Below are 20,324 nucleotides of genomic sequence, written 5' to 3'. Positions count from 1 at the left end.
TTCTGGAGATTGAGAAGATTCGGAGCATCTAAAAGGCTCTCTGTTCTACACTAACAGTCATTTGATTGCAACACAACAAAGATAGATGATAATTTTTAAAAGCTAAGGAAAATAAAGTAAAATAGGAATATAAAGGAAATTTCTATTTTACGTATATAAAAGATGCATAATAAAATAGACATTCACATGGAAAATATACAGAAATTACATCATTATGACAGCTTGTTTACAAAGGAAGTAAAATACTGAATATTCAATACCTAGGGTAAGTAGCTTAAAAAAAATAAAATCAAAAGGCTTTTGTAACACTGCAGCCCTTGGGCTAACTATTAGGATGTATATCTGCTTAGCCCTGAATTAAACTGAACTGTACTGCAGGAAAGATCGAACCAGAGCTCAAAAGCGTTTGAGTTTGAGGTAGTGCTGAAGAGACATAGGGAGTCATGTGGTCCTCGGTTTACCACAGAATGTACACCTACTATAGAAATCAATCAACAGTTGTTTGTCCTTTCTTCAAATTGAGAATTACATCAAAGACACAGCCAGCTACAAACATGCTTACCAGGCAGGGAGATAGCCAGGAGCTTCCCCCTTCTTCAAATATGCCTTCCCTTTTTCCACTGTTTTTGTAGAGCTTGTTAAAAATAAATTCACCATAACAGAGTATGCTTTCCTGAGGTGAACTGAAGTATAGAAGGACAAAGGGACATCATCATTCAAGCGTACCTTTCAGTCAATCATTCATTCTTCATAGAAAGCTTTTAGGCACTGCATTCAGACCTGGCTGCTAGCAAAGGACACATTTTGCAAGACAGGGCTAAACAACACACCCCCAAAATGACTGCCACATACTAATGAAAACTTATCTAACCAACACAACACCCAGTTATGGCTTTTTTTTCTTACAACAAGTAGATGATTCATTGCTAGATAAACAGCAAATACTACATAGTGACCAATCTGGAGCCTTTCTCCTCCCCTCATTTCTCTTGACATGTAACTTTCCTTTAACTGATAAGATATTACAGTCTGGAAGGAACCTGCAGTCTGTACAAAGAGCTATTATTTTCTGAGGAGAAACTGTTAAAAAGCAAGGTTTTCTCATTAATACACAAAGGAACTTTATTTCTTCTTAACTGAAGGCTTTTCTTCTCCCTCTCCTCCCCCCATTGCCAACTTGCTCACTTTCATTCAGCCACATCAGGGAGAATTTACCAGAAGCAGCAGCATCAGGATTTGGCTCTGAAACAGCTAGTTTATTTTTCTTCATATTAATAGAGTTTCACAGTACTAGGGTACATTTCAAGTACTGCAGTGCTGGCAAGGGAACAGACAACTTTTAGTTCTATCTTTTCCAAAAGTCTGCTTTATAAAGCCCATGCTGTAAGTTAAAATACAAATGGGTTCTTATTAAATTGGAACTACTTGGAGTCGTCACTTCAGTCTGTGCAACTCCTGGTGCTCCCATCTCACAGGTAAGTATCAAGCAACTAACAATCAAAATGTACCAGCACCAAAGAAGGATGGTGGGTCTGCCTGGTGCTCACATGATACTATCAAGGGGCTCCTTCTGAAAATCACACCCAGAAACCTAGAGAAAATTACCCCAGACAGACTTAGATATGGACATGGATGTATCATAGCCATGAACGTATTGGTTTGGGGAGTGTGTTGGAGGGATCCCAGTAGGACTGCTTGTAGTATTTTAGTTTCTCAGGTTTTTTGGTTTTCCTTAAAGCTTTTTTCCTTGATGGTTTGAATACACATGAATTTTGCTTTCTTCCTGATATTTTGAACCATGTACAAACGCTAGCCAAAGAGGTGTTAAATTACATTGGCATGTACTGTTAGTTTCTGTATTTGAACCAAAGCTATTACACATTGGGGCAAAAGGAAAACTTGCTCAGACTCATCCTAACCTCTGACCTGTTTAAAAGACATACGGTAAAGCTCTTAGCACCTTTGGTAGGTAAGCACACTGACACAGCTTTTGCGAATTTGTGACTTCCAGTTCTGGGCTGTGAGAACTCAAATCCAGAGCAAACTGGCAAACATTTTTTTCTATTCCCACCCCCAAGGCCTTTCCCTTCAAAGTAGTGATTCTCTCCTGCTACAGTGCTTTTTACACTGAACCTGATCAAGAGGGTCTTCAGGCAGTTCCTTCACTAAGCAGGCTTCCTTCCAACAACTCTATTTCTTCTAAGTCGAAAACAACTAAATCCTAACAACTTTGGAACCAACCTCCAGAAGGACAGACAGAAGAAATATGTTAAAGAAATACATACAGAATTACCACTCCTATGATAACTGTAATGCTGAACAAGGGAGGCACTTTACGTTTAGCTGCTCATCTGCAAAGTCTGCACCTTTGCTCAGGAAATGGCAACATTCCTTCCACATCCAAATCTCTCACCTCCCTCTCAAACCTTCAGAGGGATCCTAAGATATGTCTGAAGAATATGAGGGGGGGGGGGAGAAGGAGATCCATCTAGAACTGGGAAGTGGTACGAACACCTCTAAGTTAAAACAGCAACTACACTTCAGATGAAGAAACAATAGCATTTTCTTACTAGGAGGTAAACCACGCATGCGGCAAGCATAGAGACTGTTTTATTAACATGAAGTAACAGGAGTTGAACATTAACCAGGCTAAACCAGTACAAGGGATCGAAACCCCTAACCCTGAACAACTTGCAGAAAAGGACCTATTGAGCTTTCCCCAGAGTTAATTCCGCCACAGGTATCCCACGGAGAAGAGGCGAGTATGCTCAACTCTACACAGCAAGGGAGAAAAGTGAGGGGAAACAGCAGTAAGGAGCAGGCTGCAATGCCAGAGGCAGCTGAGTCTCTGTAGTCTGGTACACCCGGGAGCACGATCTCGCTATTGTTTCTGTGAGCGATTAGACTGAAGGACTAAAGATTAGACAGAGCATAATGCAGCTGGAAAAATTAAAGTAAATAAATAGATGGCTGCTCTTGTGAGTTTTTGCAAATTAATGCAGAGAAAACCTTCATGCCTCAGTGAATGAGGCTCACACACTTCCTCATTTGGAGACTGAATTCCAGAGGCATCTGTCACCCACTGTGCACACATCACTCGCATGCTCCTCAGAGAGCCTCCACAGGCATTGCTTTATTCTGGAACCTGCCTGAATAGCACAACAATAAAAACACATCATTATACAAGCCCAATTACCTACTACTGCACCCCACTCCCCCACAAAAGCAGGGAACATTATTGTACAAAGGAAGGAAATAAACCAAGGTAACATTTATACTTAGTCCGGGGGAATTCCAGCAACATGGATTCCTAGAAACTTTAACATTAATATAAAATTGAATTCCTTTACACAGCAAGAAAGTAAACAGCACATTATATGTTACTCACCTCTGCAGGAAATGCCTTGGCTATCAATTACTTGTTTGCAGATTCCACAAATTTTGGATTTCTTAAAAGACTTGTTTTTGAAGGTGTGAGACCTTGAAGCTGTTTCTTGAGGCTGAAAGCAAGGGAAATAACATCAGACCTTCCCTCAGCTTTTGAGTCATATTTTTAAGTGAAATATAGACAATTTAAAATTAAATATAACAGTAGTGTGTCAGTAGTATAATAGCAGTATGTCAAAGCACTGGGTCTCTCTCTCATCCTCACTCTTATTGAATAATACAAACTTTACACTCTCAGGTGTGGGATGTGACAGAGTGTGAGGAACCTCTCACAGTGTCTGTATCCTGATATGCAAGACATTTTAAATCATAACTTCGGATTTCACTCTATGACTTATTTTTTAGGAGGAAATACAGAATAATCCCTACGAGATGAACCAACAACCTTCTGGCCTAAGGTCTTATCTACATAAAAACTTGCATTGGTTCAGCTTAAACTGGTTAAAAATAACATAAGTAATGCCCTATCACAATAGCCAATTTAAGTCATCTGGTGCAGAAGACAGCTTGGGCTTTTCATTCAATAAATGAAAAGCACCCAAGCAAGCTGGCTTTGGCACAGATTGCTAACTTTAAAATCACTTTTGCTTCTTTCATGCATAAGAAAAGTGCACTAGTTTAAAGTAACATATTTCCACAGCGTGTCACAGTAACTGAAATATCATGTTAAAAATGTAACGCAATAATGAAATTTCTAATTGGGGACAGAACTGCACAAGTCAATACCGTATATGTGATGGATATTATATGGCTTCTATAACTTAGGAAATATTTAGGTAACACAACAGAGGAGGATACCAAAAGCCTGTGAGAGAGTCAGTACCTCCTCTGGAAGGGTGTAACAACCTTCACTTCCATTAGCAGATTTTTTGGAAATATTAGTTACCTATTCGAAAACAAAAGCATATTTCGCCAGACCATGAAACTCCACAAAGAATTCTTCACGTTCGTCATTTCACATTTGCACCTTACTGTCCTTAAAGTCAGCACTGCAAATGGGGAGCAACTTGAGCTCAAGACGTTGAGCAACTCAACTTGTGGCTCTAGGCAAAACGTTTACTGTCTCCAAAAACACACAACACAGCTGCTTCGCAGGCGCAGGAACAGCCATAAAAATCAATGTCGCCTTCCAAGTACTGCCTCCACATCGGCCTACCCGAAATGCCAGAGGAGCCCCGAGGAACGCAAACGGCGGCGACTGACCACCCTGAGCAGGCCTGGGTGCTCAGAGGCCATGCTCCCTGGTGGGAACATGCAGTCAGCCTGATCTTGAGAACAGCTTTGGGAAACATCGTTGGCCTTACCCACAGCGTAAAGCCACGATAATTAACATACTTCCGTAAACACCACAGTAGAAATTACTTAGGCTGAAGGAATGAAACTCAGGCTGGACTCTCAGGAAAATCTTTCCGTCAGTGAAGCATATTAATCAGCAGAAATTACTGAGAGAAATAGTAGAATGGCCCACGTCCTCAAAAGGTTGAAGCAGGGGATGAAACATCCGAGAAATAAATTTGAATTGTAATTACAATGCTTCATTAGTGTGGTGGGTTGACCCTGGCTGGATGCCAGGTGCCCACCAAAGCCGCTCTATCACTTCCCCCTCAGCTGGACAGAGAAGAGAAAATATAATAAAAGGCTTGTGGGTCGAGATAAGGACAGGGAAGGATCACTCACCAATTACTGTCATGGCAAAACAGATTTGACTTCAGTAAAATTAACTTAATTTATTGCCAATCAAACCAGAGTAGGGTAATGAGAAATAAAACCAAATCTTAAAACACCTTCCCTCCACCCCTCCCCTTCTTCCCGGGCACAGCTTCACTCCTGGATTCTCCACCTACCCCCCCAGCAGTGCAGGGGGGCAGGGAACGGGGGTTACGGTCAGTTCATCACACGTCTCTGCCGCTTCATCATCCTCAGGGGCAGGACTCCTCACACTCTTCCCCTGCTCCAGCGTGGCGTCCCTCCCATGGGAGACAGTCCTCCATGAACTTCTCCAACGTGGGTGCTTCCCACAGACAGCAGTTCTTCACGAACTGCTCCAGCGTGGGTCCCTCCCACGGGCTGCAGTCCTTCAGGCACAGACTGCTCCAGCATGGGTCCCCCACGGGGTCACAAGTCCTGCCAGAAAACCTGCTCCAGCATGGGCTCCTCTCTCCATGGAGCTACAGGTCCTGCCAGGAGCCTGCTCCAGCGCGGGCTTCCACGGGGTCACAGCCTCCTTTGGGCAACCACTTGCTCCGGCGTGGGGTCCTCCCCAGGCTGCAGGTGGAGATCTGCTCCACCATGGACCTCCCTGGGCTGCAGGAGGACAACCTGCGTTACCATGGTCTTCCCCATGGACTGCAGGGGAATCTCTGGCCGGTGCCTAGAGCATCTCCTCCCCCTCCTTCTGCACTGACCTGGGGGTCTGCAGGGCTGTTTCTCTTACATGTTCTCACTCCTTTCTCTGGCTGCAGTTTCTGTGCCCGCTGCAACTTTTTTCCCTTCTTAAATACGTTCTCCAGAGGCACTACCACTGTCACTGATGGGCTCAGCCTTGACCAGCAGCAGGTCCCTCTTAGAGCCGGCTGGCATCGGCTCTGTCGGACACAGGGGAAGCTTCCAGCAGCTTCTCACAGAAGCCACCCCTCTAACCCCCAGCTACCAAAACCTTGCCACACAAACCCAATACAATTAGACACTTCAATCACTCATTGTAGAAGCCCATCACAAATCCCCCTGTGTCCTGACATTTGCAACCTATTTTCAGGTTAAAAATAGAAAGATGTTGTCAGAATTATGATTCATATTAAAAGTAAACGATAAAGAAAAAGAACAGCTAAACTTCAGTGTTATGTAGGAACATACTTGATGGCAAACAGATCAAATTTATTATTTTCGAAACATCTCTGTCATGATTGGGCTTTTTGTGTTTGAAAATATGGGAGATGTTTTTGAAGAAACAGAGGTCTAGGAGGAAAAAAAAAGAAGTGTCATTGCATCCAGGTAACTTCACTAATCTGATGTGAGGAGGTTCTGTGCCATAATGGGTTCAGGCATCGTGCCCAAAGAGCTGAGAGTCCTTCATCTCCACTGCCTCTTTTATGTAAAAAAATAAGCAATGCCATCATCTCCACTGGTTGCTGCAGCTTCTCTGATTTTTAGATATATAGACAACAAAAAGAGAATTCTCATTTTAGATTTTATCCACTCTTCTTCCCTGCAGATTTCTACTTCTGGCTAAAGTTTACAGGACATGTCTGTGAGACTCTGAAAAGGACAGTTTTGCAGAGCTTGCAGTTTTAAAGAAATTCACAGATAAATTTCACAGAAAGTTTATTCTGTATCTAGGCTCACGTCTCCTTATTTCCTATCTCCCAAACACTTCTTCACAAGCTTTGATGCTTGCACTTTTCCAAAGCAAGACAACTGTCACGAGAACTCACTGTTTAGATACTGGAGTTTAGTGTAAGTAGGGCTTGACATTAATTGATCAGCTAGTCAATCTGTCCATGTCATTTGTAATGTAAACAATCGAAGTAATTTTCCTCTGCGGAATTTTGGAAATATTCTGCAATGCAGCCTTGGCATCTGAATTAAAAATACGCATTTTTTATTCCCTGTTGTTCACTTCAAGTACATTCCACTACTGGAACTGGGCTTTCCAAGCAATTCAGTTAAACAGTTAATTTAGGAGATTCAGTACTCACAGCTGTTTATACAAGAACTCTGCATAATCTACTGTGAAACCTAGAGGAGCCTAGACCAAGGTTTCTCTGGTACAGCTTTTGTGGTTCTCCACTAAGGAAGATGCCAAGGAAAAAGAAGGAAAGGAGAAAAAAAAAAAAAAAAAAAGCTGGGGAGGGGGGGAGCAGGGGCAGAAGGAAGGCAACCCTGGCAGGCAGCAAGCAATGCTACTTTCATGAGGCTCAAGACTGGAATCTAAACTGCATGTAATTGTTAGGAGCAAAAACTGGAAGAAAACAGTGCAGAACCACAGGTTATAGACTGAGTTTTTGCCCGAGGAAGAGGCTGTAATTATGTCTGGTCTCAACTGGTAGCATTATGAAACTCTCTTTTGTTTACCACACAAGGAAATATTTTTGGTCATGCTCTGCTCTCTGTGGCACACAGAAACCTAATGAAGCTGAAAGTTTATCCCAGACTTGCATCAATGTAACACAGCAGACTGTGTAAAGATTTACATCTTTAGCTGGGCATCCTCAGCTGTGATGAATTTCAACTACTCCTCATCACTGAGTATTTTCATTATGTAGCAACATGCTGATCATCATCAGATAAAAAATTCACAGCAACTGTGTCAAAGACTTTTGATACACATAACATTTTGAGACGAGAAAGGAAGTTTACATTAAAAAAAAAAAAAAAGTGTTCTCCAGGTCTCAATTAAGCCAATACAGACTAAAGCACTCAAGATACACAACTTGGGTTTTGGCAATACTGATACAGCAATTCCTCATTGGCAGAGACTTAACACTGTTTCATTATACCTATGGAAAAGGCATTACAGTATTATTCCCAAATACCATACTACATCATAACAGTTAATTATTCAATGAAGAACAGAACAAAGCAATGTTTATTTCAACTTCATGTTTCCAACATGTAAACTGCAATGGTTCATTCTTTACTAAGATAGTCACAGGGCTTAGATCTTTTGTCAAGGAACCAAGAAAATATTGTAAAATTAAACCCGTTTAAATAATCTTCAAGTAAAGTGTATAACTATATTCACATATGTGCTCAAAAATAAAAAAAAAGAATAATCAAACTTAGCTGATCATTTATTACTTCTACAGAATCAGTTCCCTCCAAAGTCAGAGGCAGTGACTAAATTATACTTATGAGGAAATAAAAGTCTCAACAACTAAGACTTTTTAAATTAAATCGTTAATTCCAGACATTACTCTAGGTGGAGGGAAAAAAAAAAGGCTAAAAACTGTTTGTACATTATTTCTCTATCTCCAAAACTTGTGATGATCCATGTCGTGTATTCCAGCTAAGAGAAAATTATAAACATACATGGAAACCCCATAAATTTTCCTTATATCAGACTCTACTCCTGATGAATTTTACATGGCCCATAAAAACCCTCTTAGTACAGGCAGCAAATTCGTATAAAGGAAAGATACATTTCTTCACTTCCCATCCATGCTTATGCAAATATGATCCCTTTTCCCTACCTGCTCTCTAAAGAACTTACCAACCAATACTGCAGTCTCCTGGGACTCTGCGCATTCTTCTGCTCTCCAAGGTAGCTTTAAATCCACTGGCTGATATAATGCTTTTGACTATTATTTTAAATAGATGGAGGGAGGGGGTAGCAGTGTATTAGCAGAATGCGTATTTCACTACCTTTTATGGGCTAGGGTAATGCCCATTGGGGATGTCCAAAAGAAAGTTCAAATAAGGGATGACTGAAAGTAGTCTTCATGAAAAGGCTGAGCCCCAGTTAAAAAACCTTTGCAAAACTGAGCCATGTATCTATTGCTGTAAGATTGCTCCAAAAATAAATCACATTACTAAGGAAAAAACAGCACAGCTAGCTGAGGGGAATGCCAGACAACTCACCCTGTTTCAGTCCTTTCTGTTAAGGTTACTTATCATTACTTCTGCCACCTCCCCACTTCCTCTCCTCCCATCTCTTGCACGAAGTCTGCAAAGCAGAAGTCTCATGATTTCTGCACAGTTACTTAGAGCTCCCATGGAGAAATCAAAGAATAAAATCCCATCAGGTTACCCGCAGTTCCCCGTAACTAGTATTCCTGAAGCAAATACTGATGAGACAGGACTGCCCACAGTATTATTGATAACACAAAATAGTTTAGAGCTTTTCTCTTCCCTCCCTGTAGTAAACAGCATTGTTAACTTTCCTACTCCTGAACCAGTGTTCCACGTTTGCTGCAGGTTTCATTTCCAGAAAAATATTTAAGAGTGTCTACCATGCATACAGGCCAAGTAATAGGATTTCACCCATCTACCCTCTAAAAAGGCTTTTAGAACAACAGGGCTGACCACAACTTTTTGGTAACTATAAAAAGTGATTATATCAAAAGCCTCACTCACGCAAGGACAAGATGTATGTACAATGAGAAATGTTCCAGAAATAGCAAACACCATAACACATGAGATTCTCTGCAGCTCTTCCATATGAGAATAATTTCTAGGAAAACATATTATTGCTTTAAAAGTAACACAGTATTTTAGCCAAATGACATTAACTGAACACATCACACACATTTAAGTACATACACAACTACCACCAGTGAATATACAAATTTTGCAGAGCCCATGCTGCATGACAAGAATATGGGACGGTGGCAAAAAAAGTGAAAACCACCAAAGGATTTTTACACAGACAGAAATAAGACATTTCTGGCTGTTTCGCTCACATTCAGAGATTATTTCTGCAGTGGCAGACATAGCACACGCATAGATATAGCACACAAAAAAATGTACACAAAAAGCTAGTTATACTACTATGGCTACCATTTACTACTACCAAACAACTTCACAGGGAGTGCAAAGACAAGAGAATATTTGTGAAACACCCCATTTACTCCCCGTTCATTTGAGGCATTTCACAGGCAGACAGGCAAGCAGCCCAAGCTAGAGAAGAGAGATCTGACTTAGGATCATGCAGTCTGAGCTGGCAATATCCCTCCCAGTGGAGTCTGCTCCTGACTTGTGACTCAAGTCAGGGCACATGGAGATGTTGGTGAGGAAAAAAATGTCCAATTGAACCAGCTGAGTAAAGTTCATGTCGAGAAGAAAAAGAACCCTATGATTTGGTAGTATGAAATTGCCTTACTGTATGAGCATACGGGGGCAAAGAATAACAGAAAATGACAGAAAAAGAGTACTTTTTCCCCCTTTATTGAAAATATTTGGTGCTATAATTTTAAGCAGCAGAAGCCTTTGTCATTCTCAGACAAAAGAAATGAGGGGTCTTCACCGTTTTAGTAAAAAAACTGCCTCGGTACCAGGGTTTCAAAGCTATACGCTTTTCCAAAACAAAACTGAAAATGAAGTTTCTGTTTAAATGACCTTACAGGACTTACATAGATTTAAAGAGGTCAGATATGGGCAAAGCACCTACAGTCAAGATTTACTCAGTGCATCAATAGCCAATTGCAGAACATACGGATCAAAACATAAGGTATGCATTACTGGGTCAGCACACCATCCATCTCACCCACCCAAGCATTTCATCGCCATGTCAAAAGGAGACAATTCAAACAGAGCAAGCCAGCCCTGCCCCTTCTGTGTCCTGCTCCCTCCATGCTCCTGCTGTACCAGGGATGCTGGAAGGTCCATCCCTGACCCATTCTCTTAGTATCTGCTAATGGACCTGTTTTCCACTAATTTTGTCAAATTCTGCTTTGAACATGCTGGTACTGTCTGCCCCATGACCTTCTACGGCAGCAAGTTCCAGAAGGTCATACAGCAAGTTCCAGAAGGTCATACTCCCTGTTGCTTAAAGTACTTTCATTTGATCATTTTAAAGTGAATGCCCACCAGTTCTGACACTTGTTAGTTTCTGCACTGTGGGACTGCATAACTAGTTCTGCCTAGTTCAACCTACCTATCACCTTTATGGTTTTGTAAAACCCTGTCATATTCCCCCTAAACTCTCCATTTTCCAAAATGAAGAGTCCCAGTCTTTTCAGTCTCTTCCCAAAAAGCAGCTGTTCCATCCCCTTAACCATTTCAGTCATCCCTTTCTGCACATGCTCTCCTTCTACCACATGCTGGGACCTGATACAAAATGTTTCAAAGTTTCAAGTTAACAGTTGAAAAGAAAAGGACAGATTTGCTCCACAGCCCATTCAACTCACACAGCCTAGCACTTGGGTCTTTAGATCTAGATTTCCAGGTATAGCTGCTTCTAATTCCAGCTGCCAGAAAAAACACATTGGTCATGAGCCGAAAGGAAAATTGTACTGGCTCTCACACACAAAGCTTTTCATCTTAGCTGTCTCAGTTACAGCTCTGAACTAGTAAATTAAAAGCCAGACACAAGGCAGCGCAAGATGCGATAGAGAAGCAGCAGCAGCACAAACCTAGTCTGCCACAGGGTTCTGGAACGGGGGGCTGCAGCTTCAGTCACCCTACCAAGTGACCCGCCTGGAGGTAGCCACAACTGAACATAACAGCAACTTCATCCCTCTCTAAGGATGAACCAGACCTGTGCCTCATGTACAGTTCTTTCACGCCACTTACATTTACATTTGTCATTTGTAGTCAGTTCACCTTGGAGGAGGTCCTTCATCTAGATCTTGAATTGCACGTGCTCTTCTCAAAGCTTTAAATTCTTGAGACAAAGTGGTATCAGCTTTCTTTGAAAGATGGTTTCCACGGGATGCAGGGGTAATGTAAGAGAGTAAAGTGTTTGGAAAAGACTGATCATCAGATAAATCTCTCTCCCCACTTTAAAGATTGTGGTTGGCCACCTAATACTTTAAACAACATACAGGAACTTTTTCGTATTTGCTGTTTTCCCAGACAGTTTCAAGTCCTTCCCCTTATGATCTGGCTGAGATTTCAGTCCAGAAAACAACAGATCCAGGTCTGCCTAGAGGTGGGTGACACCTGCTGAAAAAAACCTGCACCTAAGGGGGTCCGAGTGCATGCCCATTAGCAGCCCCAACATTCCTTCCAGCAGGATGCAGGCACAGCAGCACACCGGCTGGAAAAAGGCAAGGCGGCTGCCTTTCTCTGGCCAAATCCTCACTACTCTCCTTCATCCAAATGTCCATAGGCATCAATTGCCTGTAGAGACCATCGGTTCATCCCCTCTCCTCCCAGCAGGAACAAACCAGGGGGGCCTGTGGTCACTCCTCACTCGTAATGTAAAATAGCAGCAGCTCTCACATTTTTCGATTTCATCAGCTCTTTGCATTTTTGTTTCACCACCTTCACTTCTCCACTGCACATGAATCTGTATTGGTGGAAAAGCAATTAGGAGACAGATGGAAAGTCCATTAAGACAATCGTTACTCCAGACACTGGAAAACTTGTCTTTTTCATCCTCATCTCATTGGCAAACCGACACTTTGTTCTGTGTGGGAAAATACTGTACAAAGGAAACGTCTGAAAGCAGCAAAGGACTATGTGCATCATGAAAGCTCAGTGTTTGTCAATGGCTTTTTTCTTTTTTTGTTAAATGAACTGGCCTTGACATCTCTGAGGCTACAACACTGCTTTTATTACATGAAGACTGGAACTCCCACATATTCAGAACTAGACATCTGAAGACTAGAATTCATATCTTTAAATAACAGGGGGGAAAAGGCTATTTCTGAATATACCTGGTTTATCTTCAGTTCACAGAAAAAATGTTGAAGGGCATAACAAAAGTAAAAATTCACAGACATCAGGTGTCTACCCTTGACACGTTGACAGTTAAATTTTATTTTTTTTTAAATCATCTTCACCTAGAATCTCTAATCAAATCTCCTTCCACTGCAGATGAATTCTTGCAGGTATACAAAAATGATGTACATGCAAAGTACATGCTTCTATGCATATTTCCTCCCTCTGTCCTGACAGTCCCTAAGGAACCTGTTTACAAAAGCAGCAAATAGACAAAGGACTGCAGCAATGCACAAACTATGACATGATGCAGTTAGTTACAAGGACAAACACCAGAGAGCTACCAAGAGCTATGTCTCATAGTTAACAATTTCTGGTGTGATAAGAACAAACCAGATATTTAAAAAAACAAACAAACAAACAAACCCAAACAAAAACAAAACAACAACAAAAAAAGCCCCCACACAACACCAAAAACAACCAGGCGAGTTACCAAAATCTGCAAAGCAAGTGGAGAAAGGGAGAGCAGAAGCAAAGGAAGAGGTCAGACCCAGGCTAGGGCGAGGACAGACAGCAGCAGCTGTGTGCCAGAACACTGCCCAGGAAAAACAGCTGAGAAGGATGAAGATGCATGTCAGTAAATCAGTCACTGAGAAATGGAAGAAATATTATTAATACCAATACTACTAATGCGGTGAATAATTTTAGCAATTTCATAGAGGCTAATTTTGCTACACAGCTTGAGCTTTGCTTCTTACCCTCACAATCCTACTTGAGACAGGTGTGCTACGGTAATACATACTCAGTTTGGCACTTCAAGTTCATGCAGGTACTCTGTTGTCAGCACAGCTACCTTTCAGACACATCTTTTGTTTCCCCCCTACCCTCCAGAGAAAGTCAGCATCCAGGCTAGAAATACACACAGGTAAGCAAGCTGATAGTTGCACACTTCATATACGTGTTTAGCAGGTGCTGTCCTGAGGAAGCATGCACACTGAAAGTACATATATCAGGGAGGTATCGGTCATCAGTCAGGATCTGCCTTCTGTAATGTCACTACATTACATCTTCAAGAAATAGAAAATAACATGCTTTCCAAGTCTGCACAAAAAATGTCATTAAAGGTGATTCAGTAGGATGGAAAAATGGCAACTTCAGTTCAGTTTCCTCCTCTCCCCACACACTACTTTATTTCAACCCAGGCTATCAGCGTGGCTCTTGGGACCTACTGACACAGACAGTATTAGTGACTCCGTGAAGTATACCTGGCATTCGTACTTTGAAAGGCCAGAGTTACACTAAGCAGGGAACGTAGTGCAGACCAGCATCTGTGGCCAGAACACCTTCACTCAACACCTATGCTCCCCACCCCAAAGTATGTACTTCCATTTATTCCCCTAGCCAGAAGCAATAGTATTCCAAACACTCCTGGTTCAGTATGTAAACAGCTCTAATTAAACATGCAATCCCATGCAGATTAACATCTCCACTAATGATAGTAACTCAATATAGAAAACAGCACTCTGTGTGTGTGTATGACTGGAATTATGTCCTTAACTATTTCTTCATTTTGTAAAGTTATCTTACTTCATACAGTTAAGACTGTTCCAATCAGTAATCTAAACCAATACCTTTTATAAAACAACTTAAAATAGGCACATTTTCTGCACTTCATTAAACCTGCAGATCCAAAATTTTTGGTATACAGAATTTTGTATTCAGTAATTTAAGAAGTGGGGGAGAACCCAATGTGGAACATAAAAATCTTCATTGTGCATTTTTGGGTGGAACTTCCTTTCTTTCATAACATCTAGTTTCACCTTTTTTGTTGCTATTTTACTGAAACTTTGCCTTTTTTTTCCCCCCCATCAAGTTATAATCAACCATTTTCAGGAAACAGAACCAAAACTAGTATTACACAGACTTCTACAAAAAATTCTTATAGGATAATGTGAGTGCCACTCCAAAAATCAGAAATGTTTACTCAACAACCCTGCTCCAGGATGTAATTTCATTACTTTCATCGGACAGCAGACAACTTGTGGTTAGCCATTTATTTTGTATTTTTCCTGATGTTCTTGTGTGGTCTTGTCAGATGAATCTATGGGAACACCAGCTGATGAAAAAAATTGTACTTGCAACTTTAGATTTTGCATACCTTCTATTTATTTTCCTCTCTTATTACCAGATTAGTTGTACCGACCACTCTGAACACATCCCTCAAAGCATTTATCATGTGATAACAGTATACCAAATCAGAAAGTCTCAATCATGTTCCCATATTGCTACTAATCACAGATGATATTGTAGGGAGTCTGCACTCCCCTAAGCCCTAACAGGCAAATCAGAGGAAACTTTGAGAGAGCAAAGGCTAGTACTAGGTAGGTTTGTATTTTTACTGAAGAACATGAACAACACACAAAAAGAAAAAAAAGAAAAAAAAAAACCAAAACCAAAAACAAACACCCAAGCAACAGTGTCAAAACTTCCTGGTTAAACCTATGATTCATACTACAACACCACTTTCATGAAGCACAACTATTTAAAAAATGCTACAGAAGAATCAAGGTTAGCCTGATGGCAACAGATACATTGGTCACTGCGGCAAACAGCAAAATAAGGCTCCTCTTCTGATTCTCACGCTGCTTCCAGCTCTAATCATCCTTTCCACTCCGGTACCTGAAGCGATACTATGGAAAACAGGCTGTTCAGGCTCTGGCAGACATGCCTAGCACAAGATGCAGCCACACTTTGCCATACAGAAAGAGAAAGCACTCGCCCTGTCAGATTCAAGCTTTGGCTTTGAGAGGAACTCATAGTAAATGTATTAAATTATATAATATTCGGTTCACATATGCATTCTGATGTTTGGCCTGCAGCTCTGAGAATAAGAAAAATTCAACAGCAAAGCATACCATGTTACAGTAAAAGAATGCATCTATAGCAAGCTCATCATCATAATTACACCTACTTCTGCTGAACTGCAGATTTTTATACCTAAAAAAATTTGAATTAAGTTACCCTTACCTCCACCTTATTACTGTAACCATTTTCAAAGTCACTTCAATCCCACCCTGGAGATAGGATAACACCCTTGCCTGCCTGTCAGGACAGTCTCCACCTTTCTGATTAGCTATTCCCATTCACACATTAACCTCTAGTAGGAACACAAGAAAATAGCCATCTTGACAAATGACTTCAATTCTGGTCACTGACTAGTGCAGGCTGCTAGTAACTGGGAGCCCTGTGTGCTCCCACCCAGCCAGGAAAAGATTTGCTGCTACTGGCCTGAGGCTTGGAACTTCAATTCCTCTCCTCTGCCATGTGAATGAACCAGGATAATGTAAAATGGCTTAAGCACAAGGATCACATTCAGCTACAAGATCTAAAGCTCTTGTGGAAATCAAACACAATAGACATTTATAAAGTTATTATACAGTGCCTGCTCTGTAGCTGATTAACTTGCTCACTCACCCAAGGACAAATAGTTAAACTATTACATTGAAAAAAACAATTACATGAAATGCAACTGTTACTTAATTGACCTGGTCCTTCCTTGTAGCTCAAAATAACTACTCACTCCCAATTTCCAAATAACTATCCTAGTTATTTCCCTGGCACTAAAATCAGGTTCTCTTATCACAGCGAATAAAGAAAAACTCACTAAAACGTATGTTGAACTTGACTTTCATGATCCTTTTTAAAGGCCCCAAGTATCCACCTGAAACCCTAAATTCTTCCTTCTAATGACCAGGAAGCTCCACAAACCCTTACTCTTCTTATCAAATACTCTCCCATTGCATCAGTATCACCTCATCAGGGTTCTTTGGTTTCCATTCTCTTGTCTGTTGCACCAAGGGTACCTTCATATTAGCACAATGGAAAAGTAATCTGTTCTCTCCCCCTTCTCTCAGAACAATGACAATTTCCTTTAAAGCATTTGTAATTTTCACTCTATTGTAGCTCAGATTTATTTTCTTGCACTTTTAGAGAATTTAATTCATTATCACAAGTTACTGCTCCCTCTGCCCCCCAGAAAACAAAAAACAACAAACAAAAATAAAAAACCCAAAACCCGAAGCATTCCTAGCACAGATTCTTCAAATAAAGCCAATTTCTAGATGACAGCAATTTCCAAGAGTAACAGTCCCATGGTACAATTGCCAAAACCTGAAATAATTTCATGGGACAACAGAACAGAAGTGAGACTAGAGAACACTCATTTCAAAGGCTCATCCTGGTCCCGACATCCAATTGTTCCAGTATGTTCTTCATTATTACAGAGCACATCATGTAGTATATCAATATTGCTACTGAAATCGAATAGAACTTCTGAAGTATCTTCACTGCTTGGACATGTTTGTTTGCAGATCTGTTGATGAGGCAGATCTGCAAGTTTGTATTTTTATAAATGTTGTGAAGAGAAGACACAAATACTGTTTATTCAAGACTTGACATGTATCTCAATGTCTATTAATGAAGAAGAGGTAATCTTTCAAAAGAAAGCTACCAAGTCTCAGTCTAGCCAAAAGTATTAGTCAGCAGGTACGCATCACTCAACAGATTTCACTCAAAATGCCACAACGGCCAGAAGTTTTACTCTTTCAAGATCTTTGATCTGGCAAAGTAGGCTTCTTCACAAGCAGCAAGCCATTTGACAAAAACAAGCAACTAAGTGCAATCAGCGATATCGCAGCATTGGGCGAATAAAACCTGCAAGTGTACAGTTAGCTATTCAAAATTTGTATGTGGCTTTTTAGTATTATGTGACCTTCCTCATATAATGCAGTTCAGGGCAGCAAAACCTGTTAAATTTTCAGTCTTTGTTGTTCAACCTGACACTATATATCACTGCAGCCCTTTCCCTCTCCTTTACAGCAAATGTACAATTCCCAAACGAGAACCCACTTTTCCACAAACGCATAAAAAGTCTTATTGACCAAACCACAGTCAGAACATACACTGTTCTCCCAAGCAAGAGCATATACAAGAGAAAAGGAACAAGTGAAACAGAGAACAACTGCCTCTTGCTAGCATTCTTTCAGCAAAAATTTATAATCCCTTAATTTTGCCATTCAAACAAACCTGATGCCTCCAGCCATGAAGAGCCTAGAGCCTGTTTGCTTGTTTTATTTGTTAATTTTCATTACACACAAGGCTTTAAGGCAATAAAATTGTTTATAGGCTGCAACCCTCAGTAGCAGAGAAACCACAAGGAATTCACAGATGTGATTACCTTCTTCCAAGTTAAAAGCACTACTTCAGAAACATCAGCATATAAAACGGGTTGAATCGCTGAGGAATGAACATACCTTGGTTTGTCCAGCAGCCAAATCTCCAGACGAACTGTTGTCAGCCTGGTTTAAACAAAGGGTTGCTTTAATTAGTGAAATATTACTAACTGACAGGGCAAATTCCAAAAATACTTCACTACAATTAGAAACCTTTTTCCCCCCCATTAAAACAATTTTTAAATAGCATTTAACCCCTACATGGCCACATGGGTGTGCTCTAAGTATACCCATTTCTCCTCTGTACATCAAACAACAGTTAAGTAAGCAATATAAATGTTTCCTAAAGCATCTGAAAAAGCTTCCCAATATTATTACCAGAGGATCAAGGCAACTTTTCATTTCAGTCCTGTTTTAAATCCCACTGGGACTGAAGTTCTTTCAGTCTCGCTCTGCACTGAGTTTAACGGGGAGGGGGATGCATAGAGGAAAGCAAAATGCCAAATGACTGTTCAAACCAGTTTTCAGTTCAGATAAAGTTTAATTCACAGCTTATTACTAAATTGACTGTAGTTGTCACCTTCCCCTAGCTGCGATTAATTTTCCATCTTTTCACTTTATAGAAACTGTTCATTTATTCTTTCACCACCTTGAGCAAGCTAACAGGCCATGGTCACCACATGCCCATGAGACTCCAACCCGTCCCCACGCAGTCCTCCCCCCAACCACCAGCGTGTTGTGTTTATGCACGATAGCAACTTGAGCTGCAGAAATCAAAATTTACTGCTGACAGAACAGGTAGTAAGACATCAATACCAGCGCAGATCTTTCTGAACAAAGAAATATCATTTTGCAAGCAAATAAAGGGTGGAGCTTAGCATTTTTTTCTTAGAACAAGTGATAAAATCCTTTAAAGTTACGCCAAACCAAACCCTGGGATTTAGTAACCTGAACTACTGTACTCTACACACTCAAGCACGACAAATTCAATCTTTTCCATGCAAAACATGCACATATACACAAGATATTAATTGTATAATACCTGTATAACAACATAGAGATGCCCTTTTTGTTCTTGCTGCTTGCATGTGCTGCATGTACAGACAGATGCCTTCAGACTAAATGAAATGTCTTGTCATAATGACATTTTGCAGAAAATTTAAGATCTTTCTATTACTCTCCCTCTGTGCTTAAATGTCTGTCTGTGACTGAATGTGGTCACAGGAATGTCCTCCATGAAAAGGAGAGGACAGCTTATAGACTTCTCGGTTTATGTGAGGTATTCCCCAAACATAAGGCTCCCTGAACTGAGAATAAGATTTGATTCATGCAACTCAGTGTTCCAGTGACCCCAGTCCCAGGCGGGAAAGGTGATCCTGCAAGGTCATCTAAGTGAAAATTTCTAGCAGAATCAGACCACCTGGAATTTAGGCTTACACTTACAGTTGTCCAACTCATGCCATTATTTATAGCAGCCATAATTTCCACGCATTACAGCCAACAGGAGCTTGTGTAGCTTATAACCTACAACAGTGCTTACTCACATCATGACCTATGCTACGACTTCCTCTTCACTGTTGACTGGTCTATCTAAATCTAGAAGCAAATAATTCCAGAGACGGCAACATGCAGTCATCCTCCAAGGACCTCCACAGATCCTCATATCTAAAGTCCTGATATCTAACAAAGTTCTCAAAAAACTCATTTTTGCAGCTATTACACAGTTAGTTTTCTTTCACTCACTCAGCTTGCTTTAGTCATGAACAAAAGCTGATGAGACATTTATTAAGAAAGCAATTCAATCATTAGGAACCACTTAATGCTCCTGTAAAATGGTGGGATTTGTCAACCTTTTTTTTTTTCTTTTTTTTAAACAGTACCGTATGGAAGTCAAGTGCAAAACCTCTCAAACATAAAAAAACCCCACACTTTACTTGGTTTACTCAAATTTAACCACAAATGCACAAACTCCTGCTAGCAGAGGCCTAGCCACCAGCGGGTGACAAAAAGTCACCTTGAGTTCAGGGGGATTAAATTGCCCCCAGAGTTTCTTTTTAAAAGGCCTCTGTGACGTGGGTGATAAGAGTCCTTGTACTCTTTCCTCAGGACCCCAAAGCAGCCAGAGTGAGCCACCAACTACAAAAGCAGAGAGACAAGGGAATAGTGTTGCATCTAATCAAAACTGAGGACAGACTTCAATTATTCATCCTGGAATGTGGCCAGACCCCTTGGTCAATCACATTTATAAATAAAATTCAGAGAGACCTTAAATAACTGCAACACTCCAAGCCAAAGCAAGCCCCTAAAATCTCTAAATGTAGATGT

The 20,324-nt window shown here is 40.7% G+C and overlaps 1 protein-coding gene across 7 annotated transcripts in view; it reads right to left on the bottom strand.

Annotated features, from left to right (window-relative positions):
- Positions 1 to 20,324, bottom strand: part of TNS3 (tensin 3) — a 234,011-nt gene that overhangs the window by 166,724 nt on the left and 46,963 nt on the right. For 4 of the 7 annotated variants that reach the window (XM_049823713.1, XM_049823714.1, XM_049823715.1 and 1 more), the window contains exons 2-3: positions 18,081 to 18,125; positions 3,389 to 3,500 (exon numbers count right to left, since the gene is read on the bottom strand). The exons of 1 other annotated variant lie outside the window; for it this stretch is intronic. In XM_049823713.1, coding sequence (XP_049679670.1) covers positions 3,389 to 3,500; positions 18,081 to 18,125 — 157 coding nt within the window. The remainder of the gene's footprint in view (positions 1 to 3,388; positions 3,501 to 18,080; positions 18,126 to 20,324) is intronic. 2 more of the 7 variants (XM_049823716.1, XM_049823720.1) reach the window with 1 other exon arrangement.

The sequence above is a fragment of the Accipiter gentilis genome, chromosome 20 (genome assembly GCF_929443795.1).
Source record: "Accipiter gentilis chromosome 20, bAccGen1.1, whole genome shotgun sequence".
NCBI lineage: Eukaryota > Metazoa > Chordata > Aves > Accipitriformes > Accipitridae > Astur > Astur gentilis.
Note: the sequence above shows the minus strand (reverse complement) of the source record. Positions and strands in the feature narration are given on the sequence as shown.